The sequence below is a fragment of the Ostrinia nubilalis genome, chromosome 14 (genome assembly GCF_963855985.1).
Source record: "Ostrinia nubilalis chromosome 14, ilOstNubi1.1, whole genome shotgun sequence".
Taxonomy (NCBI): Eukaryota; Metazoa; Arthropoda; class Insecta; order Lepidoptera; family Crambidae; genus Ostrinia; species Ostrinia nubilalis.
Window position 1 is genome coordinate 7219681 of NC_087101.1, and position 23551 is coordinate 7243231.

Here is a 23551-nt window from a genome sequence, read left to right on the forward strand (position 1 = left end):
TACGTTTTTCTAAATTTTCACTATTAAAAACCAAAAAACATTTCATTCTTAAATAATCAAACATCGGAAATCAATCACCGGTAATTTTTTGGGTATTCATAGCACAGTTGCTCTAGAAGAGATGCCCACCGCCCTCTAGCGAGAGGAAAAAACCACTGAAGAACACTACACTGATGATAATGACTACGACTTAGGTTGTACACCCTTGACATGAATTTTAAATTTTACTGTCTTTAAATTTAAATCATAATTGTCATTTTTATGAATAAAGATATGAAGAAAAATTGGGTGCATTTTTTATATCATTTTTTCGAAAACTTATCGATACATACATCTATGTGAACCGTACGAAACATACCCAGCACTAGTCACATTCGTTTGACAGCCGTCATTCTAATCAAGCTATATTGGATAGACTATAGTGTTCACTACAAAGGCCACATTATTATACGACAGAACTTTTAATAACCTTAAAGTATTAATAAAATTTACGTGTAAATAGAGTTCAGTTCCAAGAAATTTTCAGACAATATATGTACATTTTCCCCGTATTTTGAACAAAGAAGTTTTCCAGTGAAATAATGACAATGAAAGTTCAAAGTCAAACCATGATGAACTTATACCGAAAATAAAAGTTATAGGTATTTTTCTACGAAAGTTAGCCATCATTAATGATATTTCAAGGTTGTTATCAAGGCAGACTCGAGGATATATTAGAAGGTGACAGAGACAAATAGGTATTCGAACATTAGGCCTCCTCAACCCGTCTGGTCAGCGCGGCAGTGAAGGTTAAATAATTCTCTTACTTTAGGTAATATTAGAAAGAGAGGGTTGTGCAGTGTGCTCTTGCAGTGCAGACTTAATGACCTGTTGTTGATGATGATGATGATGATGATGATGATGATTAAGATACTGCTTTACGTTTATGTAGATTTTGAGAGCGCCGTGAAAGTGACCTAATGATACAACGTGAGGCGTTTACGTTACAATCACGATATACTTTGCAATTTTTTTTCAGAGGCTTAAATAACATTACTAGATCATAGGGTGTATTCAGTAAAGAGAAAAGAAATAATAATATTACTATTCGCAGTTTAAAGAATAAGAGCTCTGGACTCCTATTATATGTGAAATCAAAGCTAAATAAGAACTTTCGTATTTGCCTCTATTAGCATAAAACTGATTCCAAAAACGCACTTTTAAATATCTCCAGCAGCAAAATGGCAGTAAAATGTTGATGATAATCGGATAGCGGCGGCCATCCGATTTGTTCACGTGTTTAATCCGAACGAGTCGCGGGCCCAATCAGAGTTTTATCAACCGTCATTATTATTGATTGGCACCCGATTGCATGCGATTCACTCCCGCTCTCGTAAGATTTTATGCAGTTTTCGCTGAGATTAAAATGAAATGGTAATTAGTTTATAGTTTTAAAGAATAGGCTACTAGACTAGGCCCTTTCCTCGAGCTTTGAAAAGTCATTACAATCCATTCACGCCCTTATTCACAAACATTACTACTAGGTCTCACAGTGCGCGTCGACACACAGGATCATACATGAACCAATCACAGAGCATTATCGAACGCTGTGCGTTCCATCGTTTGTGAATAAGGGTTAGTATTGATGGTCTTTGGTCATGTCGAATCTCGCCATTTGCGGGATCGAATCTCGCCAGGATTAATGAGGGGTGAGCCCTAATATTTATTTTGGGAGTTACATGATTTACACTGCGAGTGTTAGTGCAACATACAATAATTTATTTGTCTAGTTATGTATGTTTATCTAATCTGACTAGATCTAAATAAATACTTATGTTTGAGTATCAGTTCTTTAGTAATCATATTATTTTGTGCTTATAACAAGATCTCAATGAATGGATAAGGATATCCATTCTGTAGTTTCCTAGTAAACTCTATCAAGTCACGAAGCTCATTTTGCATACATTGTTCGCATCACTAGTTACACTGCCGAAAATTAATGTGCATTAATACACATCACTGTATAATTCTTGGCCCACTTTAGCACCACTGTACAGATAAAGCTGTAACAACGGTCACAATTGTGTATTCCCAAAGCCGATGTGCAGCATTTGAGCCAGATAACCGCATTAGCACATGCGATGTGTCACAAACACTGCCTACTGATTCCGGGAAATGGTAGTGATAAACAGATTGCAGTGGATGTCCAATCATAAATGGTTAAACGCAGTCTTTGACGCAGATTGGGATTATAATTGTGCCATCAAAGGTACGTTTTGTTTCTGTTTACTTCATCATCATCATTTTAGCCGCAGGACGTCCACTGCTGAATATACATAGATCTCCCCCAATGATTTTCAGCACCTTCCTGCTACCTTTATGAGGTCGTCTGTCCACCTTGTACGTGATCATTTTACATAATTAGGCTGTATACAGTATACATTTAATACTCGTTTCATACTACAACAGACTTCAAAAAATTCTTAATTTTACTGGTTGTTTTTCTGTTCTTTTAGTTTAATATTATTATGCATTTATCAAACAATAGAAAAAATAGTAGAAAATGTTATTACATTAGGTACAAGCCATCCATCAAGAAGCAAATTGTAATTACTCAATCTAAAATGTCAAAGGTTATCATAGTGATGAGGACTTCAGCAAGGACTGTAGATATTGTGTGAGTATATTGGAAAGAAAACCCTTATGATAAAAATAGACACAACGGCCTAGATATTAAAAATCAAATTACATTGTAACAATAAAAGATAATAATGATACAAAGAGGGAAATATTTTCCTCAGAAACGTAGCTCACATTGTTTTATGTAATGAAATAAGGATATCACAAAACCATTTTCTTTTATGATTCACAAACATCTGGTATCTAAGTTCTTATTGTACAGTCTTGCTATAAGGACGAGTAAGATCTCTTGTAAAAGGTTTTGATACAGCAAATATTGACGTAGGATAAGTGGAATCTGGGAATAACGATTGTAATGTAACGGGATGGGTAGGCACAAAAGTACGAATCAAGCTTAGTACTGTGACATCTTACTCAATTGTAATAGAGGCGAATTTGCAACAAAAAATTATAGTATCATGTGCCGTCGCTATACGTATAATTTTGAGATTTATTGAAAGTTTCTTAGTAACTTGTTTTCGATACTTGGAAGAGGCATTTCGTTTAAGTAACATCAAATTACCTTACAAATCGTGGAATCGGGAATCCTGGAATCTTTAAATACAGCAAAAACTTAAGCTTAGCTCATTATCCCGCTACGTTAGCATTAATTGGAAAACAGTTTGAAAGATTCATGTTAGCTTCTGTCAAACAGAGAGCAATGAACATGACGTAAAAGAGGCAGTAGATTTTATTTATTTATAGCGTACCTATTTTGCCCGCGGTTTCACCCGCGTGAAATGTAGTTTGTCACATATCGTCATAAATTATAGCCTATATGTTATTCTGGGTTATAAACAATAATACTGTAAAGTTTCATCATAATCCGTTCAGTAGTTTTTGCGTGAAAGAGTAACAAACATCCAGACATCCAAACTTTCGCATTTACGTATAAATTAGTAGGAAGGATTTCCGTGTATTTAATAGTAAGTAATGCTTACATGTCTAACAAGCACAGACCGAACTACATTTTGCATCGTCCTTTTGTACTTATTGAGTCTTTGAAGGGAACTAGTTATTTTTTGACGTGTCAGGACTACGGAACACTAATATAAAATTAAGCGACCCAGCTTTACAAGCCTCAAAAATCCCTTTTTAGTAAAATAAAAGTACTTAAATTATTTCTGTTTCTTGAAGCTGAAACCAGAAAATTAACAGCGATATGCCGTAACTAACGTGATAGACTCGAAGTTGGACTCCTAATGTAACACCAGAACTGCGGGCTTGCTCAACTTTTCCGTTAGCACTAATGAAATTTGTGCCGGTTAAACCACTGGCTCTGTCTTAGCTTAATAGGTTTCAATACACACTACAATACACGAGCATGTGAAGTGTGCTGTGGATAATATTGTAGTAGGTACAGTGAATTAGCTAGTCTTATTTTGAGAAACATGTTATGTTTCTGAAGAAATAATATGATTATTACAAAAAGGGTTCGTGGTAAACCAAAATAGGGTTTACTCAAGAGTCATGACTAAAACTTTCAGAAATATAGATAATATTGAGTAATTAAATAGTGGCTAAGAAAATAAGTATGAAATAAAGATTACAATTTTACAGTTACTGCTACTATCTCAGACTGGGTTGCACCATCTTACTTTAACATTAACAAACGTCAAAAGTCTATCAAACTCCATACAAAAAACACCAGTTATGGTTATAGTCACGGTTAAAATATGGTGGTGCAATTCGGCCTCTGTAGATGTGAGCGTGGCATGGCTTAGCATAGCACATTTACCGCTATGAAATGCCGAAGTCAGCCCTTTCAATAATAATAATGCCTTCTTCTTGTCGCCATCCCAATGCAACTAAAAAAAGTATTTAATTCCGAAAAATGTCGCAAAAGTACAATTTTAGATTGCGGTCTCTGCACTCTCTGTAACTAATACAATATTTTTCTTTTCAGGTAATTGCTGCATTGCTGAAACACAATTACCTACATTATAAGCGTAAGTCTCTAGTCAACAATCCGTTTGTCGCTGTTGAAAATAGAACTTATTGAACATCAAGTCCAAACAACGCCCGTCCAAAGCACCGCCACTTGGGGTAGAATTAAAAAGGCCAGACTGTACCCTAGATGTACCTATCCATATTCATAGCATCGCGGTTGGAACAACGGAGTATCTCCTTTTAATTACCGCCCTGGCCGAGCTTAGACAGGTCTTTTGATAGCTACCATGGCGGTCGATAGCAAGGATTTATTTGCGTAATCTATTACAAAGACTTAATTGAATAGATCTGTTGGATTCTAATTTATGGTGTGACAAATGATTTCTGTATGTAAGGGATCATGGTAATTCATAGAAAGCGTAATAGTAATCGTGAAAGCAATAAATAATACATAAATAATAAATAGCTGGCACAAAACAGTTTGTTCTACATTCAAGTGAAATCTGAATTTACTGCTGCATGTTTGCCAACTTATGGCTTCCCTGAAAAAATTGGTTCCTACTGTTAAACTTTCCTCGTGTATAATTTTGCTATCAACGTACTAATATAGAGAAACACGGGTCTCCATGCAACATTTTTATATGAGTTACATAAGTACTCACGGCTTGACGTTTCGGCTGCCATGCTGAAGCCATGGTCACAAGCAGACTGGCGCTCGCGGCCGTGACGTGTTTCTCTATTTTACCCCGGGTACTAGGTAATGAAGGACTATTCTTCAATTCATCTATCATGTATGGGCTCATTGGTTGCATTATGGCCGTAAGGACTTTATACGATCTATTACAACAAATCCTGAAAAACATAGATTTGACTACTCTCTCGTCATACAATTGATTGACTAAGCCCTCAATGTCCCAATCAAACTGGAAACCACGACAAAACTACACAATTACAAACAATTAAATGAACAGAGGCCATGGTAGCTAGTACAGGCATTCAAAACATAATGAGTACGAATGAACCCAACACGTCAGCACAAAGGTTTTTTTTTAACCTTTTGTCACCAAACCCCCAGCGCTTTATTTTGCTCTTTCGTTTGTCACGATACTCAATTTTATTATGGATTTTTTTCTGCCTATTGTTTGCGATTAATTTATCGGGTTCACAAACCCATTTGTTGATGATGCCACGCGAAAGATGATAAAAGATCGTTTATTGAATTGTTTTCTACATTTAATTTTATGAATTGTCATTTGTTATTTTTCTAGTTATTGAACTAACAAGCTGTGCCTTTGCTTCTACTTTTTGCGTGAAAATTGTTTTATTAAGTAGAGACGTCTGGTAAAATTGAAAGAAAACAACAAATGAGAACCGTTACATACCAAATAATTCATTAGCGGTTGAGTCACTTTATACGACTCTTAAAAAACAGTATAGTTTTCATAATAAAATGCTTCGACGGCTAAACTAAATACTACTACTTACTACGTGCTAAGCAAAAGCTAAAGATAAGAAAAACATGGTCATTATCGAAAAGGCAGCGCTAACTAGCGCCACCGGATTCGCCCCGTTGATTTCGAATACAAACCTTCAAACTTGTCTTTGTGCGAAAAGTACATCGAATCAGACTTACTACGTCTAGCTCCCAGTCGTTCACGCAACACGGACTCGGCAAGAGCTCAGTATAGGACGCCTTATAGTAGGGGTGAGGTATTCAGTGCGCGGTCTTAGTGGATACGACGCGATGTGAACGCGCACGGTTACAGACATCTAGCTAAATATTGTGGCATCTTATGTTATTGAAATAGGTGCTGTTTTGCAATAGACTTAGGTATGTGATAAAATAGAAAGATTCATACTGTCTGATCTTACGAGCCATTCCTAGGGACATTATTATCGCCTCCTAGGTGCAGTAAGCAGGAGAATGAGACGCCCTTTATTCTGGTCCCGCGACCAATTTGCAGGTAGAATTTAAGTACTTCGTTAGGATAAAGGCTTGAATCAACCTGATCGTTAAGGAATAATATGGTTCTGTTCTTTGGAGGACATGTTAAATGATTTCCAATTGAGCAACCAGTTATGATGTCATTGGTTGCATGCAACCCACACGATATGATCGTAAAAAAGCTTAATTTTTGTTACTTACTATTATAAAAAAAAATACAAAATAAGTAGTTTAAAATCTTATTTTGGCAAGCTTTATCGCATACGATAAATACATAAAAAGTAAATACTTCATGTAAGCTATCTGTAAAGTGATTGCGATTATTTATTCCGTCAACTAGCATCTTGGATCGGTCAAAGCGTAATTACTTGGTCACAAACCACGTCGTTAATCTGAGCTACTAAGTCAAAGGGGGTCATTAATTTGAAAAAAAAAACACATTCAACGCGTAACTGGGCATTTGTGTCATCTGGAGCGGTCTAACAAGGTGCTCAACTATTCATAGATGTACTCTCAGCGTTAAACTACAGCGTTAAATACGTTGCCTTTGCGTATAAAAGGAAATAGGGCTATTTGTAAGGTCTGTGCTGTTGCTTGTTTTTGAGCGTAAACCTTCCAGAAGTGGTTCGTTTGCTGAATGCGAGTATTGTTGGAGGAAACTGATGCCTCTTTCTTTTCGGTCTTTGGTGAGGATCGGGTTTACTGGGTTTAAAAATTCGCTTTCATATAAGTACAGTACTTAGTAAATTCTAAAGCTTTTCAAGACGTTCTGCAATAACAGAAAAGGTGTCTTTCTTTGATTTGTTCAAACAGTGATTTCCTTAAATTTCTTCCAAGATATCGCCAACAGTTATATCTGTTGGATATAAGATAATAGTGATTAGGATTGAACTTACTTGACCATACCATAGGTACCATATTTAGTTGTATTCAGTTGTCCGCTATCTAGATCACAACAACATATTTGAACTTTAAAGTTATCTAATGAACTCTGGATTTTGTATTCAAATGGTCTTTATTCCAAAACGAATTCCAGAACACTCACAAACTCAAAATTATAAATCCAACTTCAACACTACACCTACATAAAGCCTTCAAAACACCCATAAAAATTACAACGCGCCAGTAACTCGCTGCTCGTAAATACTATTCACCGTTATTTTACAAGGCATAAAAACGTCTAGCAGTCATAAATATTTAGGTCAGCATCCAAAGAATAGAGCACAAAGCACTAGATCGTGGACAGTCCTTGTCTCTGGTAATGGTCAGTCTGTAAAGAGTCTTTACCTCGCTCATTAAATTTGCATCAAAAAGGCGGCCATTCATACGCCCCCGCCAGACGGAAGGAATGTACAGACGACTGCACATCAGTCTATACGATTTTGTAGCAAAATAGCTCCTATCACAACTGAATAAGATACTGAAGTGCATAGCTTGACGTGCTGTCGTCTGTACAGACGGCATGTCGACCTAAACACCGGGGCTGATCTTATGTTGTTTTAATAGAGGCGATTTTGCAAAAACAAACAATAGTCTGATGTGCTCTCAACTGTACGCCAGTGTGAACGGGGTGAAAACTGATGTCGTTAGACAATAATATTATCGATTGAACAAAGAAATTGTTTTTATACGAATAATAGTTATTCTTAGTACTGTCATAGTTAATTTTGGTATAACCACCTATTTCAATTTTATCCATAGCGAGGAAGCTGATGGCCAGTGGCCTACATCTCACATGATTTTTGGAGAAAATAATTTACTTATTTTCTCTATTCACGAACTGTAATGAACTAAGAAAATCCTCTAGATATACGGCAATATGCATGAAAACACACTTAATGACTCAAATAACTGCGAAACTAATATTTACTCGTAATTACACTGTTTACAGAGAATTCATTAACATCAATAAATTGCGGTTGAAGTTATTTAACTTCGCGTATTCACCTTGAATACCGCTGTAAGTACAACTTTCACCAACATGCTCGTACGTTCACAGCTTTGAATAGAAGCGAAAATTATTCTTTACTGGGAAATATTTCCAATATTTTCCAGTTTCCAATCGGAGGATGCTTCAAAGTCAGGCGTGAGTGAAATAAGCTTTTCGTTTATTGGAAAAACGCGCGAAGTTTTGCGTTTGGCGTGTTGTGTGAAATAAATTTAAAAAAGTCATTTTTATCGACGTTGTTTTGCGTTCACTCGCACCTTTCTAAAAATTGTACCTGTATTTGTGAGGTTACGCTAATGTCGAGTTATTTATGTCATGTGATTGAAAATTCGTAAAAATATGAAATTCACTTACAACTTTGGAAATATGAGATTTCTGAACGTAATATAAGTTTCTTAGGAGTGTTAGTTATTTAACACATTATATTTATAGAAAGACGGAGGCAATAGGCTAATAGTTTCAGGGTTGGCAGTTCAGTCCCCATCGATCGCTGGACTATTGTAGTAAATCCATTCGTAATAAAAGTGTAAGTGTTAAGATTAAGCTTAATTTACTTTTATTGATTTTTGCACTACATAATGCTCTAAAAATAAAGGAGTCTATCTGTCGAATTTACATAATTATATCAAGAATAATTTGATTTGTTTAAAAAATTTTAGACAATCGCAGAATAATTTATGACCACCTTTTTTTGTACAAAATTATTAATGGGCAAATCAACTGCCGGGATCTACTGTCTCAGGTTAATTTTAACACTCCATACAAACTGGCTAGATCGTCTAGGTATTATGGCTTTCCGAGCAAAAGAGTTTAGGACTAACTTGGGATAAATAGTCTAAAAATTGGACTATGTATCCGACACGAACTGTAGACTCTAAACATGATTTATGTGAAAGAGAAAAAAATATTTTTGCCTTCTATTAGTAGTTACACTTATTTGCATGTCGTGGCAGCCTTTAAGTAAGGCAACACCACATAATGTTTGATGTATTAATTAAGGTTATGATATTAGATAAGATGACGTATGCTTTGTTGACTGTCCTTAAAATAAAAAAAAAAAAAACAGTAGATGCGATTAGAAATACTGCTAGCTACTATTAAATCTTTAAGGCGAGAACATATTACTAAGAGCCGTTATTGCTGAAGTCTTGTGTATCCTAAACTTCGGGGCACCTTATTGCTAAAGTTTTCATTTTTCTTTAACCCAGTTATATGATGTCAGCCTGCAGCTCGGTGTCAAGCGACGAAAGAATTTTATCATCACCTTACGAACTTGGGGAATTCAGATTTGTTCCTCGAAGAAAAATTGCCCGAACTTAAGATTAGGTTCACAAATACTTTTCAACTAAAATAAGGAAATGCGGCGGAAGATTGATGTTATTAATTTGCTAAAGTAAACTTCAGAGATTCCTTCAATGTCCTTCAGTAATATTTAACTACTTTTTCCCATGGCTTCGCGTTTTCGGTTTTCGGTCGGTACAAACTACTATGTTTTTCACTGAGTCTTCTATCTATCTCTACACCAAACCTCGAAATCGTTTTAGTGGTTTAAGCGTGAAAAGGCAAAAGACACGCAGGGCATTTATTATATTAGTACCTACTTAACTTACGGACGGATTTGTAAATATTTTACAAAAAACATGTTAATGTTTCCCACTATAAAGGAAGAATTCTCATTTCCTTCAAGAATATTACGTTATCACACACATCTACGCTCCATTTTATGTGTAAGCAAATGCTACTGCTGCAAGCCATAAAGGCGTATCTGTTGCATACATTTTTCCGCCAGGGCGGCGCTGTGGTCGCGGTCTTCTAGTCGTAAACTGGTGCTGGCAAACTCTATTCAATATACCGGAGTTTATGTGTCACTCCGTTATGGTCGTATTACGACTCTTGTAACTGCAAATGGGGTGTTATAGTGCTTGCATTAAAGTTTGCTGCTACCATACTGTGTCTAAACACAATAGGTACATTGGGTATTCCAATAATTTTGTGCAGCAAACATTTTAAAATAGGGTAAAGAAAATGGATGTAAGAGAGAGGCGATGGGATCAGCTAGCTAGTTAGCAGCGATATAAACAGACTACATTTTCAAATAATGACTTCAAATTGCAAAGCTTTTGTGACTCAAAATCACTTATCAAAATCACATTACCTTAAATTATCCAGTAAATTAAACTTTTGTCCTATTTAAGGTTGATGATAATAATTCATGATTACTAGTACAAAATTCTATTATTACTAGTAAATCCATTATTTAAATATAAATACTTGCTCATTACCTACAACGTATAATTCAGTAACAAAATAAAATTAGACGCAACAATGTTAAAACATTCATCCAGTTTGTCAATTTCACATGCTTAATTACACTCACATTATAAACGAGTTACACTGAAAATCTCCAAGTTCGTTCGTTCGTTCGTTTCAGCCAAATGACGTCCACTGCTGGACAAAGGCCTCCCCCAAGGTTTTCCACAATGAACGGTCCTGCGCTGCCCGCATCCAGGCTCTTCCCGCGACCTTTACCAGATCGTCGGTCCACCTAGTAGGAGGCCTGCCCACGCTACGTCTTCCAGCCCGTGGTCGCCACTCGAGAACTTTCCTGCCCCAACGGCCATCGTCTCTACGAGCTATGTGCCCCGCCCACTGCCACTTGATTTTAACAATTCTGCGAGCTATGTCGGTTACTTTGGTTCTCCTGCGGATCTCCTCATTTCTGATTCGATCACGCAGGGAGACTCCGAGCATAGCCCGCTCCATCGCCCTTTGGGTGACCTTGAGCCTTCTTATGAGGCCCATAGTAAGCGACCACGTCTCAGATCCGTATACCATCACTGGCAACACGCATTGGTCAAATACTTTCGACTTGAGACACTGCGGTATTTCGGACCTGAGTATATGGCGAAGCTTCCCGAACGCTGCCCATCCGAGTTGGATTCGACGATTGACCTCTTTCTCGAAGTTGGACCTACCTAACTGGACTGTTTGTCCCAGGTATACATAATTGTCAACAACTTCGAGTGTAGAGTCTCCAACCTTCAGAGGAGTGGGTTAAAATAAATGTAAAAGTTTGATAATCCATGTACCATTTCAGAAAAAGGGACAGGAAGCATAAAAACCATTAAACATAACTCACAAACGCTTATTAAGTTTGGGAAAGAGGGGAAAGTTTTGGGTTCTTTTTATGGAGACGTAGCAATATGGGCCCCGTCTCGAACTTGGACCGGTCAAAGCGAGGAATGCGAGGAGAAAGAACCTCTTGCCCTCAACAGTTTCATCATGATATCACACTTCATGGGGCTATGAATATAATACAGGTTATATTAACTGCGCCTGGAATGGAAAAATGTGAACTTTTTTGTATGGCAGATAACGTGCAGCTGCCTTATAATAGAACAATCAGACACAGAGCAACATAAACTACTATTTATTTATTTTTTAAACATAAAGTAAACTGAATACAAAAGGGAAACCAACTAAATGCCATGCTATGTTCAACATGTCAACTATTTTTACTACAAAAGGTATTTAAACCACGTAAGCTTAACGTAGCTTCAATCTACTGTTGTAACCTTAATTTTTCTTTCTGTTTGGACACAATCTGTATGCAATGCAATGTTTTAGAATAAACATGCCTGAATTCATGAGTTCCAAAATAACAATATTATTATTAACACTAACAATAATAATAGCGTCATTCGTTCGTTCGTTTCAGCCGAAAGACGTCCACTGCTGGACAAAGGCCTCCCCCAAGGATTTCCACAAAGACCGGTCCTGCGCCGCTCGTATCCAGGCACCTCCCGCGACCTTCACCACATCGTCGGTCCACCTAGTGGGAGGCCTGCCCACGCTACGTCTTCCGGCTCGTGGTCACTACTCAAGAACTTTCCTGCCCCAGCGGCCATCAGCTCTCCGAGCTATGTATAGAAGCTATGTATAGAATAGCGTCTACGTATGTATATTTGCTTTTGTTAAGGCACTGTCCGTGAATCTGTTATACTGTAAGGGACAAGAGTAAAAAAGAAAATGTAAAAGTGCAAAGCACTTATGAACATTTTAAAAATGTTTCTAAGAAAAGTTAAAATAAATTAGGAATTCAAATGAACTCTCACTAAATAGGTACTTTAGCTTTAGCTGGAATTTACTAACTTTAACCTTATCACAGCGCTGATCTTCTAAGGTATCTAAATCTTCAATTCTCTGTAAGTTGAATAAGTCAGACTTACTCAACTTTGTTTACATTATAAAAGAAAATCTTTTCTAATAAATAAATAATCTATTGTTTTCTGTAGGCTAAAACGGTACAATTAAGATGTCCTTACCTTTAAAAGCTATCTTTTCTAGACAATCCGAAGAAAAGACAATTTTCTACTTTACCTACTTATTTCAAATTGTTGATCGTCGATCTCCACTTTACAGTTAGTTCCAAACTGTAGAGATTATAATGTAAAGTTCTTAGAAATAGGTATTAAGATTAGAAAGGGAAAACACTGTTCTAAATGAACTTGTAAAACAAAAACAAAAAACATTTATAAAAAAAACAACTGATATAACCGAAAACTTGGTTACTCTACTCTACTGGGTTAGACAGAAAAATATAATATGTTCTCAACTAAAATAAATGATGATACAAAATTCAGGAGGTTTATGACAAGCTAACTTTACTTCCAGAAGCGATTCTTCATTTTCTGATGCCTTTTTATGGCATGCACGAGAACGTAATAAAGTTGATTGTTTTTCAATTGCATTAAAACTGAAAAGCTTGCGTTATGCATGAAATGGTCATAAATTTTATGCGGCTTCCACGAAAATAAAATGCTTTTATTGTTTCGTAAAAGACCAAATTCATGTATTATGTGTAAACATTCAGCGTTTTTACATTTTTCAATGTCTGCGTAGGTATGTAAGTAGGTTATAAGTTCACAACCACAATTTTACTGTGATAAGAAAGTTCATGTTTGGACAAGGCTGAACCTTTCAAGCTCTCAAGAGGAGAGCGTATCTTCACCTTAAAGGCCGGCAACGCACCTGTAACGCCCCTGGGTCTGCGGGTGTCTATGGGCGACGGTAATCACTTACCATCAGGTGATCCGTCTGCTCGTTTGCCTCCTGTCACATAAAAAAAAAACCTCTATTCATTGCCTGACTTTGACAAAATAGTTTAGAAGTTAGTACGTAGGCAGAAATTTAGTAATATTGTATTAAAATTTGAGAGCTGTAAGTACCTTAGTACTAGATGCAGGCCGCCACCAACCGGCCGTTGAGGAAATCATTGGAGGAGGCCTATGTTCAGCAGTGGACGTCCTATGGCTGAAATGATGATGATGATGAAGTACCTTATAAACTTTCATTTATTCTTTTTTCGAAGTCGTGGGTAGAGACGAGAAAAAGCATGCAACGTGATATGTAGGTTAATTCGATAGTCAACTAATTACTAGCGATTTTTTTCACATGCTATGTATTAATGCAACTATCATGTAGCCAATTTATGTTAATTCGGAACATATTCCACAATTCCCACCGCGTTAACCTCACCTATTACAATAACAGTACTATCGCAGATCGGACTAGTTCAATGGATGGGATTACCTGCCGTGAGCTCGTTCCGGTAACCAGAACATAACTACCTGGGTATCGACTGCACTGGATGTGGTTTGTGTCATTAGGGTTGGTTACGATCTGTTAAATACTAAAGGATTTGCTATAGGTGTACACCTAGCGTAATTTTTTAATTTTAGGGAGAGGATTATGCAAAGAAAGCAAAACTGTATCAATCTCAAGCTGTATATGGATCAATTCTTGAGTGTAACCCATTAGAGTATTGAATCATTAAACGTAACTAAGGCCTTATATACTTTGTACGACGATAATATAATATGTTCGTTATTTTAACGTAAAATGAAATTACCTACATACTTTTTCGAGACGAGCTATTGAAATAAATCCAATCAGCGCAAAATAGGTAAATGGAGTTGTTAGCTATTTAGCGATTGAACAAAAAAGTGATTTCTTTTCATAGCTAGCTACCGTGTGAACTAGAAGGCAGTCTCTAATGCCAAACAGTATTTAAAAGTAGCATAAAATCTGTAATAAATGCTATTATAACCATAAATGTATGCTAATAAACTGCATTAGTAACACAAAGTTAGTTATCCGCCGTAAACCGTATTATCTAATCCAATAACAAATCGCATACAGCATTCAAATCAGCATTCACTATCCAGAGTTGGACTGGAAGTTTATGCTCGTACGTCTAAGTAGTTAGCATGCAAAGCATATCATATTAACATGGATTAAAGTTAATTCTGGAGCTCATTTGAAACGGTCCGACTTCTCTCTGGCTTAGTCTTAAGGATATTACTGAAAATTACTTGAAACACTGCATTGCAGCTTCTCTGGAACTATGCTGGTGCAATTAGTGATAGTTCGCTTCTGCGTTTGGATCTGGATAGTTAAGAAGTTTTAAGTTAGTGAAATTTAGGTAAGTCATCGGTTTTATTCAGTTATTTTATCTCATGTGCCTTTACTACTGTGAAAATGCCGTACCTAAATCACGGTAATACCTATCCATTATTTTATTAATCAATCTATCATGTCAATTTCCCTCTAGACCCAGCACAAATGTTGACAAATTACTTTAGTACTTTAATAAGCTTAGAGCCCTGGATTTATGTAGTCTGCGGCTAAAATTATTTTTAGATTACCAGGGAATATTTTCAATAGGTATATTCTTGGATGCGATACTCCGCAAAACGTTTAGCCGTTTAAAAATTCACAGCTACCATTATTTCCCTGCTGAGAGGTCTCGTTGCGGTATAATATTAATTATTAAAGTTCACAGTCTCCGGTTTCCTTGATTTTAAAAAGAGATGCTAACTACTTAAAAACAAAGCTCAACTTCGTTTACGTTCCCATAGCCTATCTTGTCGTCATCAAAAATGTAACTTTCTTCGGCTTACGTTTTAATCTCTGTGGAATACCAAATTAACAGGAGCGAAACGTAAACATTTCCTTAGGGCAAAATAGATCTTGGAAAATAATGAAACGTGGCTTCGGATTACTGCAGTGCGCGTAATGTATGAAAATGACTACTAAATTTTCGGGAAAGTAAATAAACAGACATACTCACCTTGCCAATTTGGTCGTTGAATAATTCATGTTGTCTCACATAGGCCCACCTGAGAGAGCGGGGGAGTGCGAGCACTCTTCAAATACGAGCCTCACCGTCGAGGGGTAGCATAACGAAATGGGCAAGCGAGACTACAGCTTCATTTAAGGGTATAAAGAAAAAACAAACTTATTACACGACCCTTTAAATTCACATTAAAACTCCGCGCTCATTCAAAATGTTAACTCATTACTGCTAACGAATCGAACGCTTTTCACGGAGTAACTTTTTCACAAATTGACAATTAAGTGACAAATTAAATGCCACTGTCATATTGAGTAATGCATCGAATAATAAATAAAATATTTGATTCAAATTAAAGGAAATGGCAACAGTGAACAAACTTCTTCCGACTGCACACGAGTTCTATGCAGAGTTACAGGATAGGACTGACTTTGCTGAGGCGCAGCGTCATAAGAGATTCTTGGCGGTTTTGCTGCTGCAGCGGATGGCTCGTGGCCACTTGATAAGGAAGCACGTGGCTTGGCTGTCGAAGAACGCTACGACGATACAGTGTGCGTTCAGGGTGCATAGAGCTAGGAAGGCGTACCGCGCAGCGTTGAGGCGAGCGGTTCGGAATAAGCACGCTCGACATTACGCTCGGGCTGCTAGAATAATACAGGTAAAGTATATTTCTTTTGTGCAATACGTTATACGTCTGACGAAGTAGCTAGTGAGAAGTCATAGTCATAGTCATTTATTCCATAAACAATAACATTATCGTAGTTTTTACTTATTTTGGCTAATTATCAAATTAACAAAAGTAAATAGGGTAGACCGGGTACAATAGTACCACGGGTCAATAGTACCATCGGCGATATTTCTTCATACAAGCGACGTTAGGTTGTGTGCATAGCGTCAGAATATGCGCTTTTTGTGTTTCCATCCGCTCACCAGTCGGCGGCGCTTGCGCTGAGAAACGAAGATGTACAGGAAGGATTTTTGTTTTTTGCCCAGCCGCAGTAAGTTTTTACGTCAAATATATGAGCCCATAAGTTGCCTAATATGATATTTGTTACAAGGTATTGTTGTCAATAGTTTATCCAGGCTCTAAACTTTGTATCGACAGCGAATAATTGGCATTCACTGTGAAAATGACTGAATTTTAGGTGAAGTTCTCTTGACTACCTACTTGGAACAATTGTACCAGTCTACATGGGGTCAATTGTAGCGGTACAATCAACCCCGTGGTACAATTAACCCCCGGAACCTTATTTTATACTTACTACATAATATTTTAAATTGGTTATAATAAAATAACTTATTATATAACATTCACGTGGTTATTATTTTTACAATTTTAGGCATACCTACCAGGCATTAAACCCTTCTGAATATGTACATTTTAGCTTAATTCAGTAAGTATAGCCTGACCAGGAACATAAAAACCCTGGCATAGAGGCGCGTCAATTGCATTTGATAGTGCAACACTGAGTACAGTCGTACCTGTGTTAAATTAATAGGCTAACTTTATGTATCAGGATTCAGGATTACGGGCTAATTTGATATTTTCATAAATTAACGAAAAAATATTATTATAGGTAACCTGATTTAAATAAATTAAAAAAATGAAACCATCAATCGAGCTAGTAGAATTTATTTTATTATTCATCAATAATCAAATTCAGAACTTGAATATTCAACTGCAATGTCTGCTCATGAACTCGGTACTTCTTTCCCAATCCCATAAAATTCAACACTTAGAAAGTGACAAAAAATTTTAAAATAGGTAGTTGAAACAAACCACAGCTAATTTTCATAGTTGACTGTACTATACGATAAACATGTCAGTCAATTTGACAACCTTTGTCGGAAACATTATTCAATGAAAATATTGTCCAAACCCTTAGTATTTCTCTTCGACAAATCTTTAACACATTGTGAACCACTTTTCTTTCACGACTATAAAAATATTTTAGCAATTTAATTCATAAAACCAATTGCGCACGTTTAAAATAAAGTTTGTTTACACTTTGACAGCAATAGACTGACATGCAAGGTGACATGGCAATGAAGTTTTCAGTTACTGTTGCCATTAAAAGAAATTAGTACCATTAGTTTTCCGCAACATGGCGAGGGTTTTTATGTTCCTGGTCAGGCTATAACTAAGTATTTGAACGTTTTGTTTTAGATGCCTCGGCGTAGAGTCAAAAGTACGGATCGCGGATCAACGGATCTATTCCTTCATGAACAGGCTTATGAAAAAATCTTGAAAGGTCGAAGCAGTAGTAGATATAAATAATCAGGGTCAATTGTACCAGGGGTCAATTGTACCCTCATACAAAAATAGATTTTTCAGTTTTGATATTTCTATCATTGTTATTATGCTTATTGTTGTTTCAGAAGCAATATCCGAGCCAAATAGATGGCATATTATGTAGAAACAGTTAGCTTTTTCGTTTTTATGGAAGAAATGTTATTGTTTTGTTTTTAAACTTAAGTGTTGATTTTTCATACTTGTTCCTAAATATTTTCGATCTCAATTAATAAATACTGATGATTGTAGGAGATTAAGAGTACATAATACCAATAAAGGTGATGATTAGATAAACATAACTACTTTTATTGCCTCATATATTATTGGTACAATTGACCCGTTGTAGGGGTAAATTGTAACATGAGACATCGTTCAGTTCAAATTGGTTTTTCATTAAGTATTCGAAAGAATAGTTCAACTCTGCATGCTTAAATTTGTAGCTTAAGAGTCTAGTTTTTACAGCATCCTAACAGAATAAGTTATATTTCATTAGATTTCTCTATATTGAACAATTTCCAAAAAATGGTACTATTGTCCCCGGTCTACCCTACAACATTGTGGCAAATTGGACTCGGACTCTCCTATAAAACGGTTTTAAAAATAATAAATTAAAACTCTCGTAAACGTTGTAATACCTATAGGGATCTATTATGAAAAATAAAATAAGTTAAAATCATTGAGTTATAATGTACATGACTGTTCTTTATTAAACATATTATCTTAGTACATAATATCATCCAGTACATAAAAATAATGCTAGCAATACTTGTTTAGGCACTATGGCGTGGGCATTATTCGAGAAGAACGAAATTCTGTTACCGCTCCTACCGAAAGTGGCTGGCAACTGTCACCGAACGCGGAGAAAGAAGAGCGGCAGAAGCTGCAGAATTCGGCATCAGGAGCCGAGCAGATGACCTCCGAATCCTAGAAGAGGAAGCCAGGCATTGGCTAGCATTCGTCGTCTTCAAATTACACCACTTATTGAGAACCTACGTCTGTGCCGGCGTATACTCCGAACCAGCTTCCACAGAGCTATCCGAATTCGAAAAGCTTCTAAAATCCATCCATTACACCGAGTACATGAAGCGCTTGAAAAGAAAATACGACGAGTTTGTCAGGAAACATCGCCCACGGTTCTCCAACAAGAGACTTTTCCCAATAATTGGTGATGGAGCGGATTACTGGTACATGTCGTTAGCTGAGATGTATGAGCTGACTACTCCAGTGCAGAAAAAGATGGATACGAGGCACAAAGCAACGCACCATGGTCAGATACATAAAGAACCGTTTTTATGGAAAATGGTTAGGCCTCCGTGCCCTAGCGAAGGTAGAGGGCCGTTCACACCCCCAAGGTCACCAGTGTCCAGGACTCCACCTACCCCTGCCCCCACTCCGACGGCTGGGGGAGATGCTTTGCACACAGATCCTCGATTCCACCTCTACGTCAAACATTACACGCCGCAACCAGCGCTTTTCGATTATGTTGATTTTCATATAAACGTCCTTCTCAGAAGGAAGTGCTCGGTTGAAAATATAGACAAGGAATAATTTTATCAGATTTTATTTTCAATATTTGAAATAGCGGTGGTTTGTTTGAAAACACTTGGTCCCAACATTGACGTGTATTATTTCTCCTTTTATTTTTCTTGCTCGGAAATCCGTAATCAGGCTGCTAAGTTTGGAAGGGTCGTCCGGATGTTGCGAGCCGCGAGCCTTTTGTTGTTTCGCTTTTGTTGTTGTGAATTTTACACTTGTAATTTATTTCAGGAAACGCCTTGGTGAGAAAGAAATTACGTTAAACTCTCCAAGGAAAATGTGTTTTGTAAATTAACATTTCGCCTCTGTGGGTTTAAAGGTCGGCGTGTTTTTATTTATTGTCCAAAATTATAAGTGGATCGCCCTTAATATTTATTACTCTTAATGGTTATCCAGTTCACATTGTGTCAGGATATTCCAGTTGATTTGAATATTATTTAACTCGAGGGCTTTGGAACAAGAGATGCGGGAATTAAAATTAATACACTGCTTCTTCTGTTATTAACGGCGTGTTATATAAGCGGAATGTGCGCGTTAATTTAAGCAGATAATATGTCTAATATTCCAACGTAAGTCTTCCAACTCATTTGTCTGACAATACCCGTTTGACTCGGCAAATTTATTAGGGTCAGAATAATGCAGGTTGCGGGTACCAGAACTCCTTATTGCAGCCCGTCTTAGCCGGGTACCCATTTGTTAGACGTATAATGGTTGACCCACTTTACTTATGTGCTACCAAGCTGCTTGAATGGGGTGTGATTTTCGCATCGCAAAGCCACAGAGAGACAATTACTCGTATGTGAACCCGCCGTGTTCTTGACAATAACCTTATTGAACCGATCTAAATGTAACGTAATTTGAAACGGCCTTTGTTGTATTAAGGTTGTATAATGATTCGATAATCAAACTGTTTGATATTGATTTTGTTTGGTACCTATTTGTATAGTTATAATTTGATTGTGTAGACGTGTCCCTTTGTTTGAGGCAAATTAGTAAATTGTACATATTATACTATGGCTTTATGTTTACATGATCGGAGTATAATGACTTGATTGAATGTTCAAATAGGTCATATTATTGTGTTTCTGGGAACTAGGTACATATTATTACAAGAAACATTCCATTTGTTATGTCTTGAAGTGTTTTTATTGAGTCTCTATTTTAATCTGAATTGCAAATTAATTTAAAGTACTGAACTTTATTCTGCATTTGAAATATGTACCAATAAAATATGTCTAACGTGAAATCTGATACTCTTTAGAAAACCATAAAAATTTGATAACGTCCGTACCAACTATTGAAAACCGTTCAAGGAAAACCTCGAAAAAGCGGTCGGAAAGTGCCCTTCTCACCTTATCTTATCTGGTCCCTAAATCAAGTTCAATACCTGTCATTCCGACGTATTTATAGTGAGTTTACCTTTATTTTGCCTTCGGTTTGAGAAGTTCTCGCGAGCTGTCAGCCCGCTGCTGGGGTGTTTGATACATGAATAATGTATGGGCTAAATTTGCAAGTGTTTCAATTTACACCCGCCGACACTCCGTACGCACAAGTAGTTGAGAAAAAAAGGAAACAACAGGGGATGGGGGGGTATTCTGGTGGCTAATGACTTGGAAGCGGGTAGAAGTTTGGGAAGAAATTAAAGACATTCTGAATATCTATGTACTACAAGGTTTTTTTTGCCTTAATGTGGGAATAAAAATGTTATCGTTATTGTTGCTTTTGAACATGTGACGAAATCAATCTTTTAAAATAATTAAACCATGGAATTGATGGAATCAAATCATGTTATTTTTTGTAATCGGGAAAGGAAAGCTGGAATTTAATTAGCTACATTTTATACATCGCATTTAATAAATTCACTTTATGTACATTGTATTATTTGACGATCTAGATAATTCGTACCCTACCACACAATGTAAGCCCCGTATAAACCCTGACACCCTAGGTACATTATCATAATGGAATTATGATAATGTTATTTTGCTACTCGATATTAGTCTCTAGAAGCTTCAAGTATCTCAAATTTCATTCATGTACACCGTACATACACTTTACAAGAATACGGTGTTAGGGTTGTCACCGGAGATAAAAGATAAAAGTTTACATAAAATTCTCAATATTGTACGTTTAGATTTCAGTGTTTCCAAAATGAACTTTCAAAAAATATTTTTCATTAATTTTTCTTTAATAAACTCGAATTTTAAGAGTAGGCGCACACCGTTGATTTTTAGTTGGCCGATAGTTGTGCCCGATTTTAAATTGTATGAAGAATCGGCCAAATCGAATCGGCGTAGTGTGCGCACTCCCATACATGCCCATACTGATCAACTGCCCGACTAAACTATCGGCCGACGAAAAATCAACGGTGTGCGCCTACTCTAAGTCACAATCTAAGTTGACATGCAGTACAAACAACGTTTTATCACAATCTAAACTTTGTGTCTTACATGAGCAGGGTTTTCGCTCAATGAGGGTTTTCGCGATTGAAAAATCCGCCAGATGGCAATACGTAGACGCGAGGTCCAAATGCTGCATGATTAGTTATTATTGACATAACATTGACAGATATGTCAAAATCCACCAATCACGCAGCATTTGGACCTCCCGTCTACGTATTGCCATCTGGCGGATTTTTCAATCGCGAAAACCCTCATTCTAACGTCATTCGACATTGTTATTCCACCTTAGTTCAAGATAGCCCCTCACTTCAGGTGGCTCCGATGCGCGGCTTATCACCGCAGATGCATTGTAAGTACCGCGAGGGGAGCGTTCACTTGCTTATTCCGATTGAATTTTGTGGGAGTATGGCACTTTAATGTAGTGCATTTGGGCAAAAGGTTTTTGTTGAATGTTCAATGGAAATCAGGCAATGTTTGTTTGAAATAGAGTTTTTTTTTATCTGGTTTTATTTTATTAAAGTAAGTCATACATTACCTACTTACTTAAAATGCTTGAGAGGAAAATTTGGTTGGAGTAGTAAAAAAATAATGACTAGCAAACATAGCTGGATGCGACCAGTGGGGACGTTTATTGGGCCTAGTGGCCTTCGATGCTAAGCTTCATTCAAGTCATAACTTAATTACGTTTTTGTGAACCCATATAAAATAATATTAATCGCTTCCAACCATCCCCACACAGCCATCCATCCATCTCCTCCATAATTCCTTGCACGGAAACTTAGGCAATGGAAGGCATCTTGTATTACTACGAGTATGTCTAACACAATTTAATCTTCTCGTGACTTTAACATTTCGGTATAGTTCTAGTCTATTAAAAGTGCAATAATCTATCTGCCATAATCTCCTAGCTATATCTTAGCTCTATTACGTCCCCGGTCACGCGCGTGCACTAATTACGACGATCCGCACTGGACCGCATTTTTCAAACAGATCACGGAACCACTCAGAAGCTGGTGTCACTTGAGGAATGGAAGGAATGCAGCCCAATACTCTTTGACCCGAGGGGTTATTTAGGTCACTGTGGTTCATACCAAGGTTCAGTTCTGAGTTCAGCTCCCAGGTGGGACAAATTGAGTAAAATCACTTGAGGTATTTATTTTGGTAGGTGTTGACTATAAAAAGCGACTTACGCCCGTATTCACAAACATTATTTAAGTCTCACAGTGCACGTGGACGCACAGGGTCACACACGAACCAATCACAGCAGTCTATTCAACGCTGTGCGTTCGATTTGCTGCTTCACTTAAGCAAGCATCAAGCAATATGAGAACATGAAATCTCCCTAACGCGTTTCAACATGATTCAGTTCTGAGTTTGGTTCCTAGATGGGTCACTTGGTGTATAATTTTGTGTATTTGTTCCCAGTTTGGTAGATTTTGACTCGAAAAGGGGATTAAGGGATCAATCAATATGCGAATGAAGTCTCCCAACCCGTTTGACCAGGAGTGGGGGACAACCAAATCCTCAATTTGACTCTGGTAGGTATCTAAATTAGGGGACCGTAGAGGGGGGGCTAATGACCTTATGATGATGAGCTTTACTTATTTCCGTTTGGTTAGGACATTGCAGGTTAATATCACCCTTTTAATAATAAAGTTCCGTTTCGTTCAGTTTTCAGCTATTTAATCAACTTTCTACTTTGTGATTTTTGTTATATCAAAACTTTCACGTTAAAAATAAACTG

General features: G+C 37.0%; 2 protein-coding genes across 2 annotated transcripts in view; both read left to right on the forward strand.

The window, feature by feature from the left end:
- The window catches only part of LOC135078066 (semaphorin-2A-like), a 417995-nt gene that overhangs the window by 97287 nt on the left and 297157 nt on the right, over positions 1-23551 (forward strand). The gene's annotated exons all lie outside the window — the stretch shown is intronic.
- LOC135077838 (spermatogenesis-associated protein 17) lies at positions 15887-21080 on the forward strand. The gene is made up of 2 exons (XM_063972374.1): positions 15887-16234; positions 18644-21080. Exons 1-2 carry the CDS (start codon positions 15938-15940, stop codon positions 19415-19417), a joined length of 1071 nt encoding a protein of 356 aa, XP_063828444.1. The 5' UTR covers positions 15887-15937; the 3' UTR covers positions 19418-21080.

Bases quoted from the DNA above. Each gene is read 5' to 3' on its own strand.
- LOC135077838 (XM_063972374.1), top strand. From the start codon at position 15,938: ATGGCAACAGTGAACAAACTTCTTCCGACTGCACACGAGTTCTATGCA. The intron at 16,235-18,643 runs GTAAAGTATATT...ATACTTGTTTAG, and splicing joins GGGCTGCTAGAATAATACAG to GCACTATGGCGTGGGCATTA.